This window comes from Microcaecilia unicolor, chromosome 8 (genome assembly GCF_901765095.1).
Source record: "Microcaecilia unicolor chromosome 8, aMicUni1.1, whole genome shotgun sequence".
Lineage (NCBI taxonomy): Eukaryota > Metazoa > Chordata > Amphibia > Gymnophiona > Siphonopidae > Microcaecilia > Microcaecilia unicolor.
Genome location: NC_044038.1, coordinates 29395956 through 29415551, shown reverse-complemented (window position 1 = coordinate 29415551; position 19596 = coordinate 29395956). Strand labels below are relative to the sequence as shown.

Below are 19596 nucleotides of genomic sequence, written 5' to 3'. Positions count from 1 at the left end.
TTAGGCCCCCCCCCCCGCCGCTGCTGACCCCTCCCCCCCGGCGCCGGCGCCACCACCACCAACTTAGACCCCCCCCCCCCTCCTGCCGCTGTCGCCTACCTCTGCTGGCGGGAGACCCCCAACCCCCGCCAGCCGAGGTCCTCTTCTCTCGGTGCAAGGCTTCGTTCTGTTTCTGAGTCTGACGTCCCAGAAACAGAACGAAGCCTTGCGCCGGAAGAAGAGGACCTAGGCTGGCGGGGGTTGGGGTCCCCCGCCAGCAGAGGTAGGCAACGGCGGGTTGGCGGCGGGAGGGGGGGCCGAGAGGGTCGTCGGCAGGGGGGGGTCCAGGGCCAAATCTACAAGGGCCCAGCCCCCCGTGGCCCCACGTAGCTACGCCACTGGTCTGTCTGTACGCATAGGTTTGCACAATCAAATATATGACAAAGAACAGTAATGGCAGATAGGCTTTGGGGATCCCAACCCCCATGGTACAAGAGGACGGGTTCTGGTCATGTCAGAGAATAGCACAGCAGTGGCGAAAAACAGCAGGATTTTTTTTTTTTTTAAAGGGAGGGAGTGGATAGAGGGAAGGAGGAGAGTGAATAGATGGCAGGAAAACGGAGGGGAAAGGCAGCGGGTGGATGGTAGGAGAAAAGAAATGTGAAGGGTTCAAGAATGTAGGAGGCGGAATGACAGAAGAGGAAATGGGCCTTTGTGTTGCACTGTACACTTCTCAACTTGTTTTCGTATGTGCTAATTTTGGATGATGGACGTTTTCTGCTGTGTGTGTGTACCAGTGAGATCCAGCTGGATCTGTAAACAAGCTGACAGGCACTGACTGAGGATGTCGGTTTGAACTGGATACCGCGCATACAGCGCTGGCCCAGGAATTTGGAGCAGAGTCAATAGCAACAAACCAAGCATCTTGAAAAAACAAAACAAGAGAGATGCAGAATCGGGTGTCACGCACAGTGGGTTCACTCATTTATCTACTCCCAGGCTCTGTACAGACCTAAAAGTAAAATCATTTCCTGGCAGTGCATCTCTCTCCTGCTGTTTAGCTGTGAATTGAACAGGTTTTCTTCTCGTTTTTTTTTTCTGCCTATTGTTGCTTGTAAACATGGGATCTTTTGTGAGGCAGAGCATTTAAGTGAAGTAGCATTGGAGTATTCCTGTTCTCCTTAACTAGGAGGAATTTGAATTGAGATGTTAGCTCCTGTGGCGTAGCTACGTGGGGCCTGAGGGGGCCTGGGCCCCTGTAGATTCCAGCCAGGACCCCCCTCTCGGCAAACCCGCCCCCGCCTACCTTCACTTTTGCTGGCGGGGAACCCGCTCCCCACAAGCCGACGTCCTCTCCGTCCTGCTCCTGCTGTTGCATGCATTGCTGACGTCCTGCACGTTGTACGTGCGATGTCAGACTCGGAGAACAGAACTCTGTTCTCTGAGTCTGACGTCCTGCACGTACAACGTGCAGGACGTCAGCAGTGCATGCAACAAGAGCAGGACGGAGAGGACGTCGGCTGGCGGGGAGTGGGGTCCCCCGCCAGCAAAAGTGAAGGTAGGCAGAGGGGGGGTCGGAAAAGTCGTGGGGGGGCGGCACCGGGGGGAGGGCTAAAATGTGCCCCCTCCCCTCGGGCTTTGGACCCCCCTCCCACGGAAGTCTGGCTACGCCCCTGGTTAGCTCTTGTAAGACTCTCAAACATTTGTACTTTCTCCTTCCTCCAGAGTCTCCTCCTCGACACTCCCCCAAGCCTTACAACATGAATAAATAAAAGAATGTCCCTTTAAATCATCTTGAGAGAAAATCCGCTGAAGTGTGTGCTTAATAGAGATGTGCATTCACTTACACATTAAAGTGATTTGAGTAACACAGGTTAACCTACGTTAGCGTGTATTAACCTATAATTAGCATGTATTAACATTTTTATGAAAAGAATCCATGAAACAAATCGAGAAGCCTTCCAGCGACTGAGGAAAAAACCTAAAAGACTGAAAGTTTTTGCCCTTTGAAAATCCCTAATGCTTAACAGTCTTGCAGGTTAGGTGCGTTGCAGCTTGTGTGGGGAGGGGAACTTTCGCTTCATTTCTCTTCACTTTTCCTCCTGGTCTGTAGCTCTGAGTTCACTGTAACATGCTCTGAGCTTTGTTTTCCTTGGAAATGTGTGAACAAACGCTGTTTTGACAATGGAAATACTAAGAGCAAATAACCTTTCATTGGATGTGAAAATTCCATTCGGTAAGCTAAAAAAGTGAAGTCTGGGTCAGGTTAATGCCACTTGTGATTAGTCTGGCAGCATTAAAATGGGGAGGGATGTTATGCAGTCACAGGTATGAAGTTGCATTTTATTGTTATGTATCAAAATGTTGACCTTGTTAAAACATATAGCACTGGGTACAGGTGCTGTTATGTAAATACCCTTTATTAGCAAAAGCACTTTTTAGGGAAAAATGTTATTTCCTTCTGACTGGACAGGAAGAATTCCAGACACTTAAAATTATTTTTAATCAGTCATATTTCTTTACCCTCTTTCACCACCTATCTGTCTAAAGGATGCTTTAGATCAGGGGTAGGTAGGCAGTTCCAGTTCTCGAGAGCCCCAGGCAGGTCAGGTTTTCAGGATATCCACAATGAATATGCAGTAGATAAGATTTGCATGCACTTCATCCTTGCTATGCAAGTCATCTCATGTATATTCTTTGTGGATATCCTGAAAACTAGACCTGCCTGGGCTCTCAAGGACCAGAATTGCCTACCCCGCTCTAGACCAGGGAAGGGTTTTCAGCCCAGCCAGTCAGGTTTTCAGGATACACACAAAGAAAATATTCATGAGACAGATTTGCATACAGTGCGGGTAGTTCATGCAAATGTATCTCATGCATATTCATTGTAAATAGCCTGAAAACCTGACTAGCTGGGTGTGTCCCAAGGACTGGGCTGAAAACCCTTCCCTAGTCTAGAGCCGGGGGTAGGCAATTCCAGCCACTATCACCACAGCCATCCCAAGTCTGCTGACCTGAGCTAGAATCTGAAAGGACAAGATCTCACAAGTTTCAGAAACCTAATTGGATTCGCATTTTCAGTAGTGAAATCCCAAATACTGCAAATACATTTTAATCTTTGCCCTGTGGTATCACCCTGCCCGGTTTCTGTGATTTTTCTGTTTGAGAGAGCATTCCTTTTGCTGTAGATAAATGTTCATTTTAAATGGGAGATTTAACCTCCTGCTTTGGCTGTGATTGTAGTATTTTCATATCCAGTTTTTGATCTTGGCCAAAGATGATGAAGCAGTTGTGATATCTTATAGAGAGGTGAAGTGCTGCCTGTCCAGAACACTTTTATAACTTTTGCATCCCTCTTTCTTTATAAGGATTGGATTTCCCTCATTATCCGTAACATAATTGAGATTTCTTACTCTAGAAATTGAATCCTAGTAAACATGTTGCTTATGCCATGTCATGCTCTCGGAAGGAACATGGTTGGATTCTCTGGCATTCCAGTTATCTGTTTTATGTAGTATCAGGTGTTGCGTGTGTGTTGGTTACTTTGTGCATAGTAACATGGTACACGAGCCTGTGAACCAGCTGCAGAAGAACTGACAGCTCTCACATTTCATCCACAGCAACATTAACTCCTTCATTCTTCTGAACAAAACTTGAAATGAGTTGATTTTATTTCCATTTGACTCCCTTGTTAAGCAGATTTCAAGCTTTTAACTGTTCGTTTCTCATTCCCCGAAGGCTCTGAAGTAGTGAACAATATTATACAACACAATGCATACTTACTGCTGAAGACTAAAGATGATTCTTTAATTCTCTTTCAAGAAGAAACAAAACAGCAAAGATGACCAACAAAAACAAAAAACAAAGATATAAAAATAAAATATATATATATATAAAAAATGTCAAAATATAAAATTAATCATAAAATATGTATTTAAAAGATGAATCCATCAAAAAATTACATAAAAAAAAGACGACACTTTGGATGTAAAAATGAAGAATCAACTTTATTAGCCAAAATGTAGCAGGGAAAAAGGGACTCGACACAGCTGTGTTTCGGCCGTACTGGCCTGCATCAGGAGTCTTTCTCTGCCGTCTATTGATTATTAATTCTATCCAAATATAAAAAAAATATGTATGTCAATAAACTGAAGCTATAGTGGACGCTGCTCTGATCTTCTCTGCTCAACAACTTTGATTCCAGTACAATTGAGCACTATAGCTTCAGTTTATTGACATACATATTTTTTTTATATTTGGATAGAATTAATAATCAATAGACGGCAGAGAAAGACTCCTGATGCAGGCCAGTACGGCCGAAACACAGCTGTGTCGAGTCCCTTTTTCCCTGCTACATTTTGGCTAATAAAGTTGATTCTTCATTTTTACATCCAAAGTGTCGTCTTTTTTTTATGTAATTTTTTGATGGATTCATCTTTTAAATACATATTTTATGATTAATTTTATATTTTGACATTTTTTATATATATTTTATTTTTATATCTTTGTTTTTTGCTTTTGTTGGTCATCTTTGCTGTTTTGTTTCTTGTTGATTTCCTTGCGACGACTGGTTTCTTCTGTTTTTTTGTACTACTTTAATTCTCTTTCACCTTTTCAAACTTTCCCCCATATCCTGTGAGCTTGAACCTTCTCTTTTATACCTTATTTGTCCTTCTTTGATTTCTAATGCATCTACTGTTACTACCAGTACGAAGCCTTTTGGCATGACAGTGGGTTGATGGATAGAGAGGCGGCAATGCTACAACTCCTCCTTTGACCCTGATAAAAATTCTGTTTTCGTATTGAAAATCAGTAGGTGTATTGTTTATTAGGATGTATTTACAGCCTTTTTGATGGAATTATAAACTTCCTGCCTCATTCCCATTTTCTGTAGTAGAACAACAAACTTGGCCCAATTCTTCTTCCCACCAGGAATTTAACCCTGGAAAGAGGAGGTAGCAGTGGCATAGCTAGGTGGGGCGCCAGGGGAGTGGCCGCTCCCCCAAACGGAGTTCTGCTGGCATCGGCGCCTATTTTTTTTTTTTTTTTTTGTGTAGCACTGAAAATGTGCGCTGGTGCCAGCGGACGTCCGTTCTCGCTCCCCCCCTGCACCGTCAACCTGGCTACGCTTCTGGGAGGTAGGTAACAATCTCAGGAAGCCATTAGCCTCCACTCCAATATTCTAGTTATTACATTGTCAGAGGCTGGCTCCTGAGAGGAGGTGAACGAGGGACACTTTCTCTCTGTGTCCTCCACCCCCCCCCCACCCCACCCTCTCCTCAGGAGTTTAACCTTGGAAAGAGGAGGTAAATGACAAGCTCCAGAAGCCACAAGCCTGTGCTTTGATATTATAGTTATTACATTGTCAGAAGCTGGTTCCTAATTGGAGGTGAAAAAGAAAAATGGTGGTAGTTTATGCTGGAAATCTAAAAGGATATCTGGAATTCTTAAGGTGGATTTGGACTTAGCTTATACCTTTAGCTTGAGGTGCAGTAGGTATTTTCCTGTCCTGAACTTACAATCTAAGGGGGCCTTTTATTAAGGCACGTAGGCGCCTACGAGCGTCCAATGCACGTCAGATTGGGACTACCGCCTGGCTACCACGTGCCCTGGGCAGTAATTCCATTTTTGACACACATCCAAAACACGCTGTAGAAAGTTTGTACCGCATGGTACTTACCCGGCGGTAATCGGCAGTGCGGGTGTGTGCTGATGGTTACCGCCCGGTTAACCCGTGAGACCTTACCGCTAAGTCAGCGGATGGCAGTAGGCCGAAAATGGGCGTGCACTGGTTTTAATTTTGCCGCATGTCCATTTTTGGCCACAAAGAAAAGGCCTTTTTTTTGCAGGCGCACTGAAAAATGGACCTGCGCACGTCCAAAACGCTCGCCTACACTAGCGCAGGCCATTTTTTGGCTCGCCTTAGTAAAAAGGCCCCTAACTTTGTACATGAGACAATGGTGGGTTAAGCGAGTTGTCTAAAATATCAAGGCGCTGCATTATTGCAATTAATGGTTTTTTAATGTGAGAATAACTTAGTGGTAAGTAAGCATACACATTAAAACTTGTGAAACAGAGTCTTTGTTTTATATGTCTTCTTTTTGTGAAAATGTTAATATTTCATACACTGTAAAAGGCAGTGGGGGTAATGAGATAGGGTTGGGAAGGGGATAAATTAGTAGTTGGAATTGTTTACAAATTTTTAAAAAATGAGACTTACTGTTTACTTGAACGTTTATTGAGCTCCTCAATAAAAAAAAGATTTAAACTAAAATATTTGAAACAATAAAGAGAGGAGATTTGGAGGAAATATCTCTGTTTCACTGAAATGCATGGGAAGAGAGTGAAAGCTGCAAATGTACGGCTTTCTGCTCATAGGGAGGGGGAAATGTAGCATTTTTGGGGACATGTTTATCATATAATTCATACTTCATATCTGTCTGAAACAAAATTCAGAACTAATAACTAGACATTAGTTAGCTAGAAGTGCATTATTGCTTGAAGCTCAGAAAAGTTGACCTGAGACACTCAGTGCATTTATAGCCACATTCCAGAGCAAAATAAAACAAGACAAATTCATTATCCTTGAACAACGTATATCGTCTTGAGGGCTAGGATTCAGAAAGCCGGGGGGGGGGGGGGGGGGGGGACTCAGAATTTAATGATTAAGTATCCACTTTGCATTTGTAGTGTGTAATTATGGCCTCTTTCTTCTGTAGCCGATGCTTTTTTCAAAGCTGCTGTTAGCCTGGTCCCTGAAGTGCCAAAGACGATTAGTGTGGATGGGAAGATGCGATCCTCGGAAACGTTTCTTCTCGAATTCCTCAGTAACTTATTTTCTACTTTGCTTATTGTCCCTGTAAGTAACTTGACTGAAAATGGCAGTGTGGGTTGGAGGTGGGCTTGTCCCCTACTATGTATTCTTTTTCCTACTGTCTCCAGTTACAAAGAATTTGTCTGTATGTATCTTCATATAGGCGTCTTTGTCAAAGATGATTCTTATAAAAGGACTAATAAGAGATTATAGTATATCTATTGTTAATAATTTATGTATGTGTGGGTGTGTGAGACATTTCACTTCAGGGAAGGCACAAAACTGAGTACATAAAAGAAAAAAATACATTGGGCACAAGAATGATGCCTCCATTTTGATATGAGGAAAATTAAGAAGATGACACTTGGCAGCATACATACAAGGAATGTACTGAGCGCATCATAATGCATATATGATACATAGAACATAGAGAAATGATGGCATATAAGGGCCAAAATGGCCCATCCAGCCTGCCCATCCTCAGTAACCCCTCCTTTTCCTAAGCGATCCCACATGCCTGTTCCACGCTTTCTTAAATTCTGACACAGTCCTTGTCTCCATGGCATCCACGGGAGGCCATTCCACACATTCACCACCCTTTCCATGAAAGATTATTTTCTTAGATTCCTCCTAAACCTATTTCCTCTTAACTACATCCTATGCCCTCTCATTCCAGAGTTTTCCGTCATTTGAAAAAGGCTCTCTTCCTGTACATTAGTGCCACTGAGGTATTTAAACATCTCTAGCATATCCCTCTCTCCTGCCTCTCTTCCAGAGTGCATATTGAGGTTTATAAACCTGTCCTTATATGTTTTATCACAGAGACCTCTTGCCAGTCTTGTAGCAGACCTCTGGACCGACTCCATCCTGTTTATATTTTTCTGTAGGTACACATGTTAAACATAGGAAGATACAAGAACACTGAGTACCAACAAAAGATATCCAATAATGACATACAGTGAACCTTAGGATAAGGATCCATAGTCAAACAGTTTGGGAAGACATCACAGAGCCTAGAGGAAGGCCTGGCTGAATATATCCAAGCTTGTGTTTATTTTACAGAAAGTGAGGCAACAATTTTCCATCTGTAGCAATAGAGAGATGTTGGAGTGAAGCAGCTGAATTCGTGGAGATTCTTGCATGTTAACCTGGCTGATAACCAGCGGTAGTGGGGATAGAAGGACCATTTGGGAGGATTAAAGTTACCTCATGGCAACATAAGTGAGCAGCAGTTGAAATACTCAAGGACCGCAAGTTGATTAAAACACTTGAAGAGGAAGCCCAGTGTTTCAAATTTTACGTTATCGTCAACTGGGAGCCAGTGAAGCTCCTGCACAATTGACTTAAAATGGTCAGTAGATTTAGCCCGTACCAATAGTCATGCTGCTGTGTTCTTAAAAAGTTGGAGCTAGTTTATGTTGTACTGTGAGGTGCTGTGTAATGAAGAGTTGTAGTAATCTAAGATTTTGAAGATATAGAGGTTCCTTCAGATTGTCAGAGGCTCGGGTAGTCTTGAGAGCACATATTTTACAACATCTCTTAGTCATCTTTCAAAAATTGTCCCAGCATGCAAAGACTCCAGTTTTCTGTGGGACAATACAGGTATTAGAACTCTGCACATGCTAGCAAGGTAATGCCGGTCAGTTCAAATAGAAATGATGTTCTTGATATAGTCCTAAGCTATGTAGCTCCATGTCCAAGGGTTTAGTTTGTCCCTCTGTACGTTGGACTTTATGGTCGCCCTAATTAGAGAAATGCCAGAAGAGGATTCGAAAAGGTGATTGGTGGAGCATGGAAAGGAGCTGGGGTGGGAGTGGGGGCAGCTGATCTGAGGTTAACTGGTTCCCATCCCTATGATTACAGCAGTTCTGTGAAAGGCCACCAAGGTGGACAGCTCGGCGGTAGTGTTGATTTTTCTCAAATGTTTTATTTATTTATTCACATTGCTTGATATATTGCAATTTGTCCGTGGAGGTGACTCTGCGGTTTAGAATTCTAAAAACAGTAAGTAGGGCCATGAGACAAAAGAAAGGGAAAACATAATCAGGAGGAGGAACCAAAGCTTCTGTAAACAGGAAGGCCTTTAATAATGATTTAAACTTGGGATAGGAAGGCTCCAAACGGAAGTGTGATGAAAAGAGTCTATTATATAGTTGCAGGTACATCTGTAGCCTCTCTAGCATTTGCATAGCGATTGGTCCATCTCATAGGGAGATAGTCCAATGTATTGTCTCCTGTGGTGTTAGGAAGGAGATTTTCGTACAAGACATATTATCCTGTTGTTGTTGCTTTCTTTGTTATGGCAGTTTCAATTAAGCGTTCTACTAAGCCTCTAGCGCATGGGATTATGCAGCATCCTACCAGTATGAAAATGGCAACCACTATGATAATGGTGGTGGCTGCAGAAATGATAAATGTCTTCCATTTACCAAAAGCTTTATCCATCCAACCAGTCCAGGATGTATCAACAACTGAGTTTTCAGCCAATTCCTCTGAGAGTGAGGTGAGGCCTTTCAAAGCTCTGGTGATTGACCCATCTGGGGCAGTGTTGTTGGGGATAAAGGTGCAACACTGAGTACCTATTTTTCGGCACACACCCCAGTCTGCCGCTAGCATCTGGTCAAGCACTAATCGATTCTCAAGCATCATTCTGCTAGTGGCATCTAACTGTGCTGCAATACCTTGAACCGCGTCCCTGGTGTAATTCACAAATCTCTGTTGATTGTAATATATGTAGTTAATCCAATCTACGTTCTTATTGATGGTCGCCCACCAAAAGAAGGCAGATTCGAATCCTGCAGCAATCTGGTTTCTGGCTTTGAATTCATCAGGGACCCCTCTTGGAACTCCAATTGCATCAATATAGACCCGGTCATCAAAGGATCCGGGCACTGCATGTCTCTTCACTCGTGAGGAAGAGCTGCTATGAGGAGGAATCAAAGATGCAATGACTATTGGGATTACCAATTTGACCAAGGCATATCGGCCTGTCCAACTCCTATGGAGTGTATGGTGGATAGTGTTGGTTCCACAATACTACCATACATCTGCTCGAGCCTGAGAAAAGTCTGTGAGGTTCAGACCTCGCAGGGCCCCTTTTCCTAGAGTGGTATTACAATTGGTCAAATTTCCCAAAAACCGTGGGTTTTTAACTGCATATCAGTCCAGACATGTATGATACCTTGTGGCAGAGTCCGGAATTCTGAATGCAGGTGGCACCCTCAGCCGAGGGGGCAAGTAGGGATGATGTTTTTCAAGGTGTTGACAAGACTGATTAATGTTCTCTTTTACCTGCAATAGCTCTAACATACACCAAAAACCATCTGGATCATAAGTGAGGAAACTCCTACCCAATTACCCATAACGTGGGAGCGTAGATGCACAAAGATGCACTTAGGTGCTAGGAGTCAGAAAACCGAGGTTCCAGTTAACAGACTTAAAATGAGCCTTCTGAAACCCACTCTTCACCTCCGTGGGCACAGGTCCCCCGGAGATCTAGAGAGGGTACATTAAAACAAAAGGAATTCCAGAGCGAGGGCCCTTGAAAACTGAAACTGGATTCTCTTGAGATAACGAGGCGAAAAAAGGGAAGGGATAGGATAGAGAGGAGATTACCAGATGAGGAACAAAGGGAATGGAAAGGCATATAAGGGATATAAGCTCAAGATGAATTGCAGCCAGGTATGGTAGGTATTCCTTTGCCCCAGCGAGCTTATATTGTAAGTTTGTACCTGAGTCAATGGAAAGTGCCCACGTCAGTGGGAGAAGTGAGATTTGAACCTTGGCGTCTGTGGTTCTCAGCCTACTGTTCTAACCACTAGGCTGTTCCTCCACTCAACATACAAAGTATTTTGTTGTTGACTGAACTCAAGACTGGATGTCTTACTGGAACCATTTTTCAATTCTAAGAGGAGGTAACTTATTCCCATTGCTCCACAGGCCAAAGAACAGTAGAGTGTTTAAAATTACTAGTGCCCAGGCTTGACATGCCTGATGATACAGAGTGGTACAGTGTGGCCCAGAGTATGTGATACGACTTATATCTGAGAATATTGTAATTGGCATAGAGCTATATTGCCGTTGTTGAGGGCAATCATTTCACCCACTGAAGAAAAACTGTTTCTTGGGAGCGTGGATTGTTTATTTTGTTTTGTTTTTTGAAGCTTTGAGTGAGGAGTGAAAAAAATTTATGAGTTGATATTTGTTCTGTGAAATGTGAGCCCTGAACTTTAAAACCCTCTCACCCTTGTTTTTTTTTTCACTGTCCTATTGAGGACTGTCCTAGAACATTGGCCATTGTACTGCGAAGCTTTTCTCTATTCTGCCCAAAAACACGTGCTCTGCAACTGAGTGCTGCATTGTCCTTTCTTCACAAAACATTGTGTTAAATGTATTACTACACTTCTCTCATTCTGTATCTGTGAAACAAATGTAAAATTCCTAGTAAATCTGCCTGTTACTATTTGGGGACACCTGATTGTGCCTGAGATGACCCCATGTAAATGCAGTCATGTAAAATTTCTTCTCTTTGTGTTCTAAATAATTTCTCATCTATATTGTAATCCCCTTTTTTTGTTGGCAATTCTTTCTCTGTTCTCTAGGATCATCCAGAGCAAGGGGTCTTGTTTCTGGTGCGAGGGCTTCTAAATGTCATTGAGGATTACACATGGGAAGATAACAATGATGACAAAATCCGGATCTACACCAGTGTATTGCACCTGCTTTCAGCAATGAGCCAGGAGACATTCCTCTACCATGTAGCTAAAGGTACTGGGGGGGGGGGGGGGGTTCTTTTTGAGAGGAGCAGGAGGAAAAGATAATTTGCCATTAAATATCAACAACTTCTTTCTTTCAACATGTGGGAGGCCATTTTTATAAAGTTTTCATGTAGATGTATGTGCCATGACATGATGTGGTGTACTTTTGCCAGTGGGTGTGTACAGGGGTTGGCGTGTGAGTGTTCTCAATACATATGAAGATTTTCTGAGTATATACACAAATCACCCAAAGAGGAGTGAAGTTCCAATTAATGATCAAACAATATACACTTCACGACAATTGTGTTCAGTATTTTTTCGCATCAAAATTTAACGCTCTATTTCATTTTACAAGGAAAGAAAAAGTCCCAGAACATGCCGGCTCAAAAAACTTCCAGGAGCCCAGTCGTAGTTCCCACCCCCAGAGTGCGCCATTTCCAGGTCTACAAAAATGTTTTCAATTTTGTAGCGCCAGTGCTTACCTGGCGGTAATTGGGCTGCCACCTCAGTGTTTGGCAGTAAGTGCTTCCCCCCAAAAATGGCTGTGGTTCACTTATCGCACAGCCATTTCTTTTCCTAAAAAAAAAGACAGCCTTTTACCTGCTACGATAAAAGTGGGGGGGGGGGGGGGGCCTCAGCGTGTGACAAAAACAGCTTACTGAAATGACCCCTTAATCGGCTAAGAAGAACAACATAAAGATAGGACTGTGTTGTATGCAGTTATCCTAGTCAGTCAAGTGCTGAATAGCGCCACTTAACCAGCTAAGTGCTAACTCCGCCCACAAAATATCTAGTATCGGCTTCGGCACTAAGGACTAGATTCTATATATCATGCCTAAAAGATCGGTGCCGAAATGAAATTTGCCTAAGCACATTCTATAAAGTACACCTTAATTTAGACATAGTTTTATAGAATAAGCCTAAATTTCCACACGGTTTATAGAATACACCGAGCGCTTGTCCACGTGACTACATTTTAGTCGTGGGCAGTTACGCCTAGTAAAACCTGCTGTAAAAGCCAATGCCTAAATTAGGCGCAGACTGGGAGTATTCTATAACAATGCGCATGGATTTTAGAAACGTCCATGACTCGCCCATTCCTTCTTTTCAACTATGCGACTTAGAATTTATGCGCAGCACGTTATAGAATACGCCTAGAGAGTTCTGTGTCTAAATTCTAATTAATGCCAATTAGTGTCAGTTGCTTGCTGGCAATTATCAATGCTGATTGGCTTGTTAACCAATTAGGTTGTGCGCATTGTTATGGAATATGCTTTGATTTCCACGCAGAAATCTTGGCGCAATATATAAAATCCGGGGGTAAATGGGCATTTTCAGTGGGACTGTCCAGTTAAATGTCACTGAATATGCCCGGTTAGCCCCAGACAACTGATTTAAACAGTCAGGAACCATTTCTTGCCGTTTTAAATTGCTTTGCACATCAACCCCTAAAATTATTTAAAAGTGTGCTTATGCAATATGCTGTTTTCATATTTGGATTTATGATTTTATTTTGCCTACCACGTCTGATCCTCTAAAAAGGTTTATTATGGAGGTCTCTAGATATTTATAAAGCTAAACATTAGCAGTCAGACTTGAGATTGTGAAAACCACTGATTATAGGGCGGGTAGATGTGTCATTTTATGAAATGCCATGAGAATATATTTTTAACCAGTTGGAACAACCCATTATTAACACCCCAGTGAATCCACATCAGAGGACTATTAGGCCTGTGAAATATCTTGCAAGAGGATGATGGCCTCTTAACAATGTGAAGGATTTTTCCACTTCCAAATTCAAAAGCCAAAATGCCATCTGTGAAATATGCACATTTCTTTTTTTTTTTCTGTGATGAAATGCAGATTTGAAGTGACTTTGCAATCAACAAATTAATTCCGCCGTGTCTCAGCTGGGCCATCAAACTATTCATTTCTTGGAGTTCTGAGCAGTAATTGGAAAACCATTTTCATGTTGTAGACTTGTTGGTAATAAACCGTTCCGTCTCTAATTGGCTTTCTGCCTTAGTTCATACTGGGGGCTCCATCTGCTTCCAGTGCCAAAAGTTCAATAGGTCCTTAAAGCAATAACCTGATGGGAAACTAATTAGATTTATATCTCCTAGTTAAAATCTGTTACATTTTCGGCATCATTTTTTCTAGCTCATTAGTGGGTGTTCCCAGCTGATGAAAATAATGTGCAGTTTCCCTGCTTCCAAATTGCAGGTGGCAGTTGTGGGTTTATTTACATCTTATTTGTTACTTATTTGAGATAAAAAGTAAGGGAGTTGTAGGTTATTTGCTGAATTTTTGCAGTGGAATCAATGTGCAGATGTTCTCCAGTTCATTCACATGACTATGCTGTTTATCCTTAGTGGATTCTAATGACAGCCTCTACGGAGGAGACTCAAAGTTCCTGACTGAAATTAATAAGCTGTGCGAGACCCTTATAGGTCAGATCCTGGATCATCTGAAGACCCTTGGAAAGGATGAGGTATGAATGTTGTCTGTTCGTTCATTCATTCAGTCTTTCATTCATTCATTCATATTAAGTGTTTTGCTAGGAACCCAGTCAACATTTTCCAGTGTTGGAGGGATTTTTGTGGGTTTGTTCTTGTACTTTTAATAAACCAGATTTAAGAACGTACCGTACTGGGTCAGACCAGTGGTGCATCTAGCCCAGTATCCTGCTTTCAACAGTGGCCAATCCAGGTCACAAGTACGTGGCAGAAACCCAAATAGTAGCAGTGGCGTTCCTAGGGTGGCTGACACCCGGGGCAGATCGCCAATGCGCCCCCCCCCCCCCCCCCAGCGAAAGGACAACTCCCCCCCGGGTGCATTTTTACCTGCTGGGGGGGTGCCGCGCGCCTATCGGCTTCGCTCGTTCAATGCTCCCTCTGCCCCGGAACAGGAAGTAACCTGTTCCGGGGCAGAGGGAGCACGGAACGAGCGGAGGTGACAGGCACATGGCGTGCACCCAGGGCGGACCGCCTCCACTGCACCCCCCCTTGGTACGCCACTGAATAGTAGCAGAAGAGTTAATGTTGTGCTGACCCACTGAAGATCCTCAATTTGACCCCAAGTCAGACCTTCCACCCTCTGGGTTGGCTGAGACTGTTCACAGTTCTGTGAAGGGGGAAAGGATTGCAGTCATTGCTTAAGGGTGATGCCTAGTAGTTTGTTTTTCATACCCATGACTGTAGGTTTCTTGAAGACCAGCAGGTATGTTGGGAGCAGAGGTTAAGTCCCTGGACAGATGTGAATGATGGCTTATGTGCTAGATCCCAGCCCTGGTTCTGAAGATGCAGGAGGAAACTAGTAATAATAATGTCTGTGTATTTTCAGTCAACATCATGTTTAGAAAACTGCACCAGAGTTGAATGGTTAGGCCTTATATCTTAGGTGTTGCCAGATACTCAACAGCGATGCTTTAAGTTCCCAAAAGGTTGTTATTTTATTGTGTTTATGCAACATTAAAAAGAAAAATATCCCTGGCTTTTTAGTGGTCGTCTGGAAAAACACACACAATAAGATGAACGGCCATATCACAAAGATCTCATCTGTGCAGACATGGAATTAGGAGATTAGTTTCATTGACTTATTTAGAGCAACAATCAATTTTCATTAAACATGGTCTCCTACGCAAAAGCCAGAATTGAAACACCAAAAAGAAGCATTGAATGCAGCAAAGAACAATGCAGAGTACTGAAAAACATCATTTAGGAGAAAATGAGACTCCAAGGACCTGTAAATTTTATACGTGGGACTTTAATGCGTGGCAGCGCACAGGACTGTTTCTGAGCCACAGGGCTGGCCAAAATGTGTGCGCTCTCTTCTTAATACTTGTGTGCCTCTTGCATAGTAACATAGTAGATAACGACAGATAAAGACCTCTACGGTCCATCCAGTCTGCCCAACAAGATAAATTCATTGTATGTACCACTTTGTATGTGTACCTGACCTTGATTTGTCCTTTCCATTTTCAGGGCACAGACCGTAGAAGTCTGCCCAGCACTAGTTTTGCTTCCCAATTACCAGAGTTGCCACCCAATCTCCGCTAAGATTCCATGGATCCATTCCTTCTGAACAGGATTCCTTTGTGTTTATCCCACGCGTTTTTTAATTCCGTTACCGTTTTGATCTCCACCACCTCCCATGGGAGTGCATTCCAAGTATCCACCACCCTCTCCATGGAAATAAAACTTCATGGAGTCTGCCCCCCTTCAACCTCGATTCACGTCCTCTAGTTCTACCGCCTTCCCGTTTGTTTGTTTATTTATTTAGATTTTACTCGCACCTTTTTTAGTAGTAGCTCAAGGTGAGTTACACTCAGGTACACTGGGTATTTCCCTGTCCCTAGAGGGCTTACAATCTAAGTTTGTACCTGAGGCAACGGAGGGTTAGGTGACTTGCCCAAGATCACAAGGAGCAGCAGTGGGATTTGAACTGGGCACTCGTGGATGTCAAGCCTGGTGCTGTAAATACTAGGCTATTCCTCCACTCCGCAGTTAAACCTGTGGTCTTTATCATTTGACTAGGTCACATTGATCTTAAATTAGCATTTCAGAAGCATAGTGGGAAAACACCACTGCAGTTGATCTTGAATAAGTTGACTTTCCACTGGGTCTCCTGGTCAACTGGTGTGCTGGGCTTCAGAAAAGAGGAACAAGCCTAAACATTCAAGGGTCTTAACCATGCTGAAATGCTGCTTTAAATAAAAAATAAGTCTTACAGAAAACGGGTTATCCAAGCCATCCATCCTACGTATGTGGAAAGTCTTCCTCTCGAAGTCATCCTAACATTCCTCGTCTTGGGTGGAGATTCTGAGAAGGCAGAATTCACAGGGGAGGGGGAGGGAGTTGGGCTTATTACTTAAGTGGAATCAAAAGGCCTGTGATTGCAAGGTCCCCTCAGTATCTTCACTGCAGTACCAGATGTAGGTGTTTTGAGGGGACTGGGGAACGAGGGGTGTACGTAGTTGGGAATAAAGGCTAGTGATGCCAGTAGAGCTGGAAACCCAAGGAGGAATGTGGTGGCTCAAAACAAAATAAAGATGTAAGAAATTGATTCTCCCAAAAGGCAATTTGTTCATTTTTATTTCAAGTTTAATGAGGCAAAATCCTCCAAGTCTTTAAACTGAGCCTAGTTCAGATCATGCTTAAGAGAGGATGCAGTTTGCTTAAAATGTGTGTCATCGCTGACATTACCCACTTGGTAATTTCTTAGTAAACAAAGATTTTCTTTCCTTGTCTGTTCTTTTCTTCATCTTGATGAAGCCTGAGTATTGGTAAAAAACTAAGATTGTCACTTGAATTTAGGCAGACTCCATTCACTTAAAGAAGAGACCAATATTACTAAAGCAGGTAGGCAGAAAAGTCAGGAACCTGATTTTGGGACATGTTTGTGCGCAGTTGGCAAACGTGTGGATCCAAATTAAAAAAAAAAAAAAACATTCCGGGGGGGCTGTGGGGGGGGGGGGGGGGGAATAGATGTGAGTCTAAGGACCAACAGCTTTATGGTTAAAGCACAAAAATAAGTTAGTTTGCTATATAAATTTGTATTGTTGTGTTATTGGAGATGCTGTGTTGTCAATAAAAACTATTTGAAACATTAAAAAAAAAATTCCTGTCAGTTTCATGTTTCCTTAACATGTCCTCAAGAATTAGAGTTCATATTCACAAAGACCAATATATCCACAGAGTCATGTGCTTTGGAAAATACAATACAATCCCTGGTTCCATTTGAAGGAAGGGTACTTCCTTCCTATAACTTCATGTAATGGGAATGTTTGTTCCCATTTGTCTATCTCTTTGTTTCTCTATATCCACTTCTTTTAGTTTGGCTGCGCCTTCTAAAGCAACCAACTGGGAGACAAACCCCTCACTTGCTTTTGGAGGGCATCCTTGTGAATTAAAATAAATCTGTGTTTCAGACTGTTATGTTTTTCACTACTTTGTTCATTTAGCATTTTCGAGCTCACCTTTTCACTCTCTGGCATATACAATGCAGAGCACCGTTAAAATAACGCATGGCATGAATACAACACCATGTTAAATGTTACTCAGATCAAAATGAAAATCGTAAGATACAGATTTGTAGGCGCTTGTAGCCTTTGTCATGTCTGTCTGTATATACAGGTCCAGAAGCCTTCCCCATGCACAGACATGCCTGATGTTTTATAAGCAAATTACTCTGGTTCCAGCAGAACAGCCAAATCTGGGCCACATCTGCACAAGACAAGAGCTCGGAGTAATTGTCCTGGAAAGCAGTGCCAAGAAAACTATGAATTACACCGCTGGTCCCTTGGGCTTCCAGGTCAACTAGACCTGATCTTTACCAGGCCACTGCATCATGAGCTTTCATCCACAACCACCCTAGAGATTTTGCCGCAATTTTAATCATGCTCCATCTAGCCCATGCATGGCCGAGACAGCCTTCAGCCAGGGGCCACAGACTGTAGCTTCCTCTGAAATTCAGCACATGCCCACCCTGAATCTATCCAATAGGCATTTCCTTCCTAGGGATCTACAGACCATTTGTTATAAAGGGGATTCTTCTATACTGCAGAGCTTTGCCATTGGCATGCCTCATTATTAAAATTATAAATCAGTACATTACCGAACTACTTGAACCAGATTGCGATGCTGAAGTGCAACTCTCTTGTCAGGTAGGTATGGACTGTTTCCAGCAGTTGATGCGTGCAAGCTATTGAAGTGGTTAATTCCCAGTTTGGTTCATACATTTGTAAATGAGATACATGTATGGAATTGGATACGCTGACATTGCTGACTAGTTTTCATTTACTTTCAGAGCTTTAGTAATAATGTATAACGTTGACCATACGTAATGCTAGCTTAATTTATAGAGGGCTCAAGTGAAGTATGAAATGGAGTAATTAATGTAGTCAGCCAGCAGCGATTGTGCAGCTGCTTCAGATAGCTTCAACTGATTTGATTACTTGAGTAATTTGGCTGCCATCTTTCAATCAGAAAGCTAAAAATGTTGGCTCTAAAATACTAAATAAAAGTGTTTCTTACATAGTAGACGACGGCAGATAAAGACCTGTATGGTCCATCCAGTTTGCCCAATAAGATGAACTCATTACATATGGTATGAAGTGATACATCATATGTATACCTGATCTTGATTGATCCTTGCCATTTTTAGGGCACAGACCGTAGAAGTCTGCCCGGCACTGGCCCCGTTCCAAACTTTCTGAAGTTGTTATAGCCCCTGAATAGCTCCACTCCAGCCCATCCAAATCTATTCAGCTTCGATCAGGGCACAGACCATAGAAGTCTGCCCAGCATTGGCTTTCCTACCCAATCTCCGCTAAGATTCCATGGATCCATTCCTTCTGCACAGGATTCCTTTGTGTTTGTCCCACGCATTTTTGAATTCTGTTACCATTTTCATTTCTACCACCTCCCGCAGGAGGGCATTCCAGGTATCTTATCTACATATTTAGTGGGAAGTACTTCTAGTCTCGCCTATCCCTTCTTGCTTGGTTAGTTTTATTTGTCCATGGACCAGTCAGGGGATGCAGAAGTGATGTAAGAGAATTACTTTGCTCTCTATTAATCAAGCCTTCCTTCAGCTCCTTTTCTATGCCTACTGATAATGGGAACTAGAATGAAGCCCAGAGAGGAATCTAGGTATGACCTTGAGCTGTGTGGAATTCTTAACCTCTTGGGCTATAGGAGATTGGAAAACTCCTAGCTCTTCATCTTGTAGATTAGCAATGAGCAAAAGTCCTTTAAGGTCCAATAGTATTCCCAAGATCCTAATCTCGAGGAAATTTTGTATTTTATGTCTTGAATTTTTATTAAGTTATCTTGTAATAATTTGCATTGGCCACCCAATAACAGAAATGTAATCCCTTCCTTGTTCAGCTTTAAGTAATAGCCAGCTTTTCTTCAAGCTGGAGAACTCTAACCTGTTTAGTCCCTCCCCCTTCATAAGAGAGATGTATGTTTTACAGTGTCATTCTAAGAGGGGTTGTGAAGGAGTGGTCATGATTGAGTTTAATTATCAAAAATTTAAAGGTGA

At 42.6% G+C, this 19596-nt stretch overlaps 1 protein-coding gene across 1 annotated transcript in view; it reads left to right on the top strand.

The window, feature by feature from the left end:
* The window catches only part of VPS35L (VPS35 endosomal protein sorting factor like), a 112746-nt gene that overhangs the window by 88853 nt on the left and 4297 nt on the right, over window positions 1–19596 (top strand). Inside the window, exons 27-29 of the mRNA XM_030212427.1 lie at window positions 6699–6838; window positions 11395–11560; window positions 13923–14041. Of these exons, the coding sequence (XP_030068287.1) occupies window positions 6699–6838; window positions 11395–11560; window positions 13923–14041 (425 nt within the window). The remainder of the gene's footprint in view (window positions 1–6698; window positions 6839–11394; window positions 11561–13922; window positions 14042–19596) is intronic.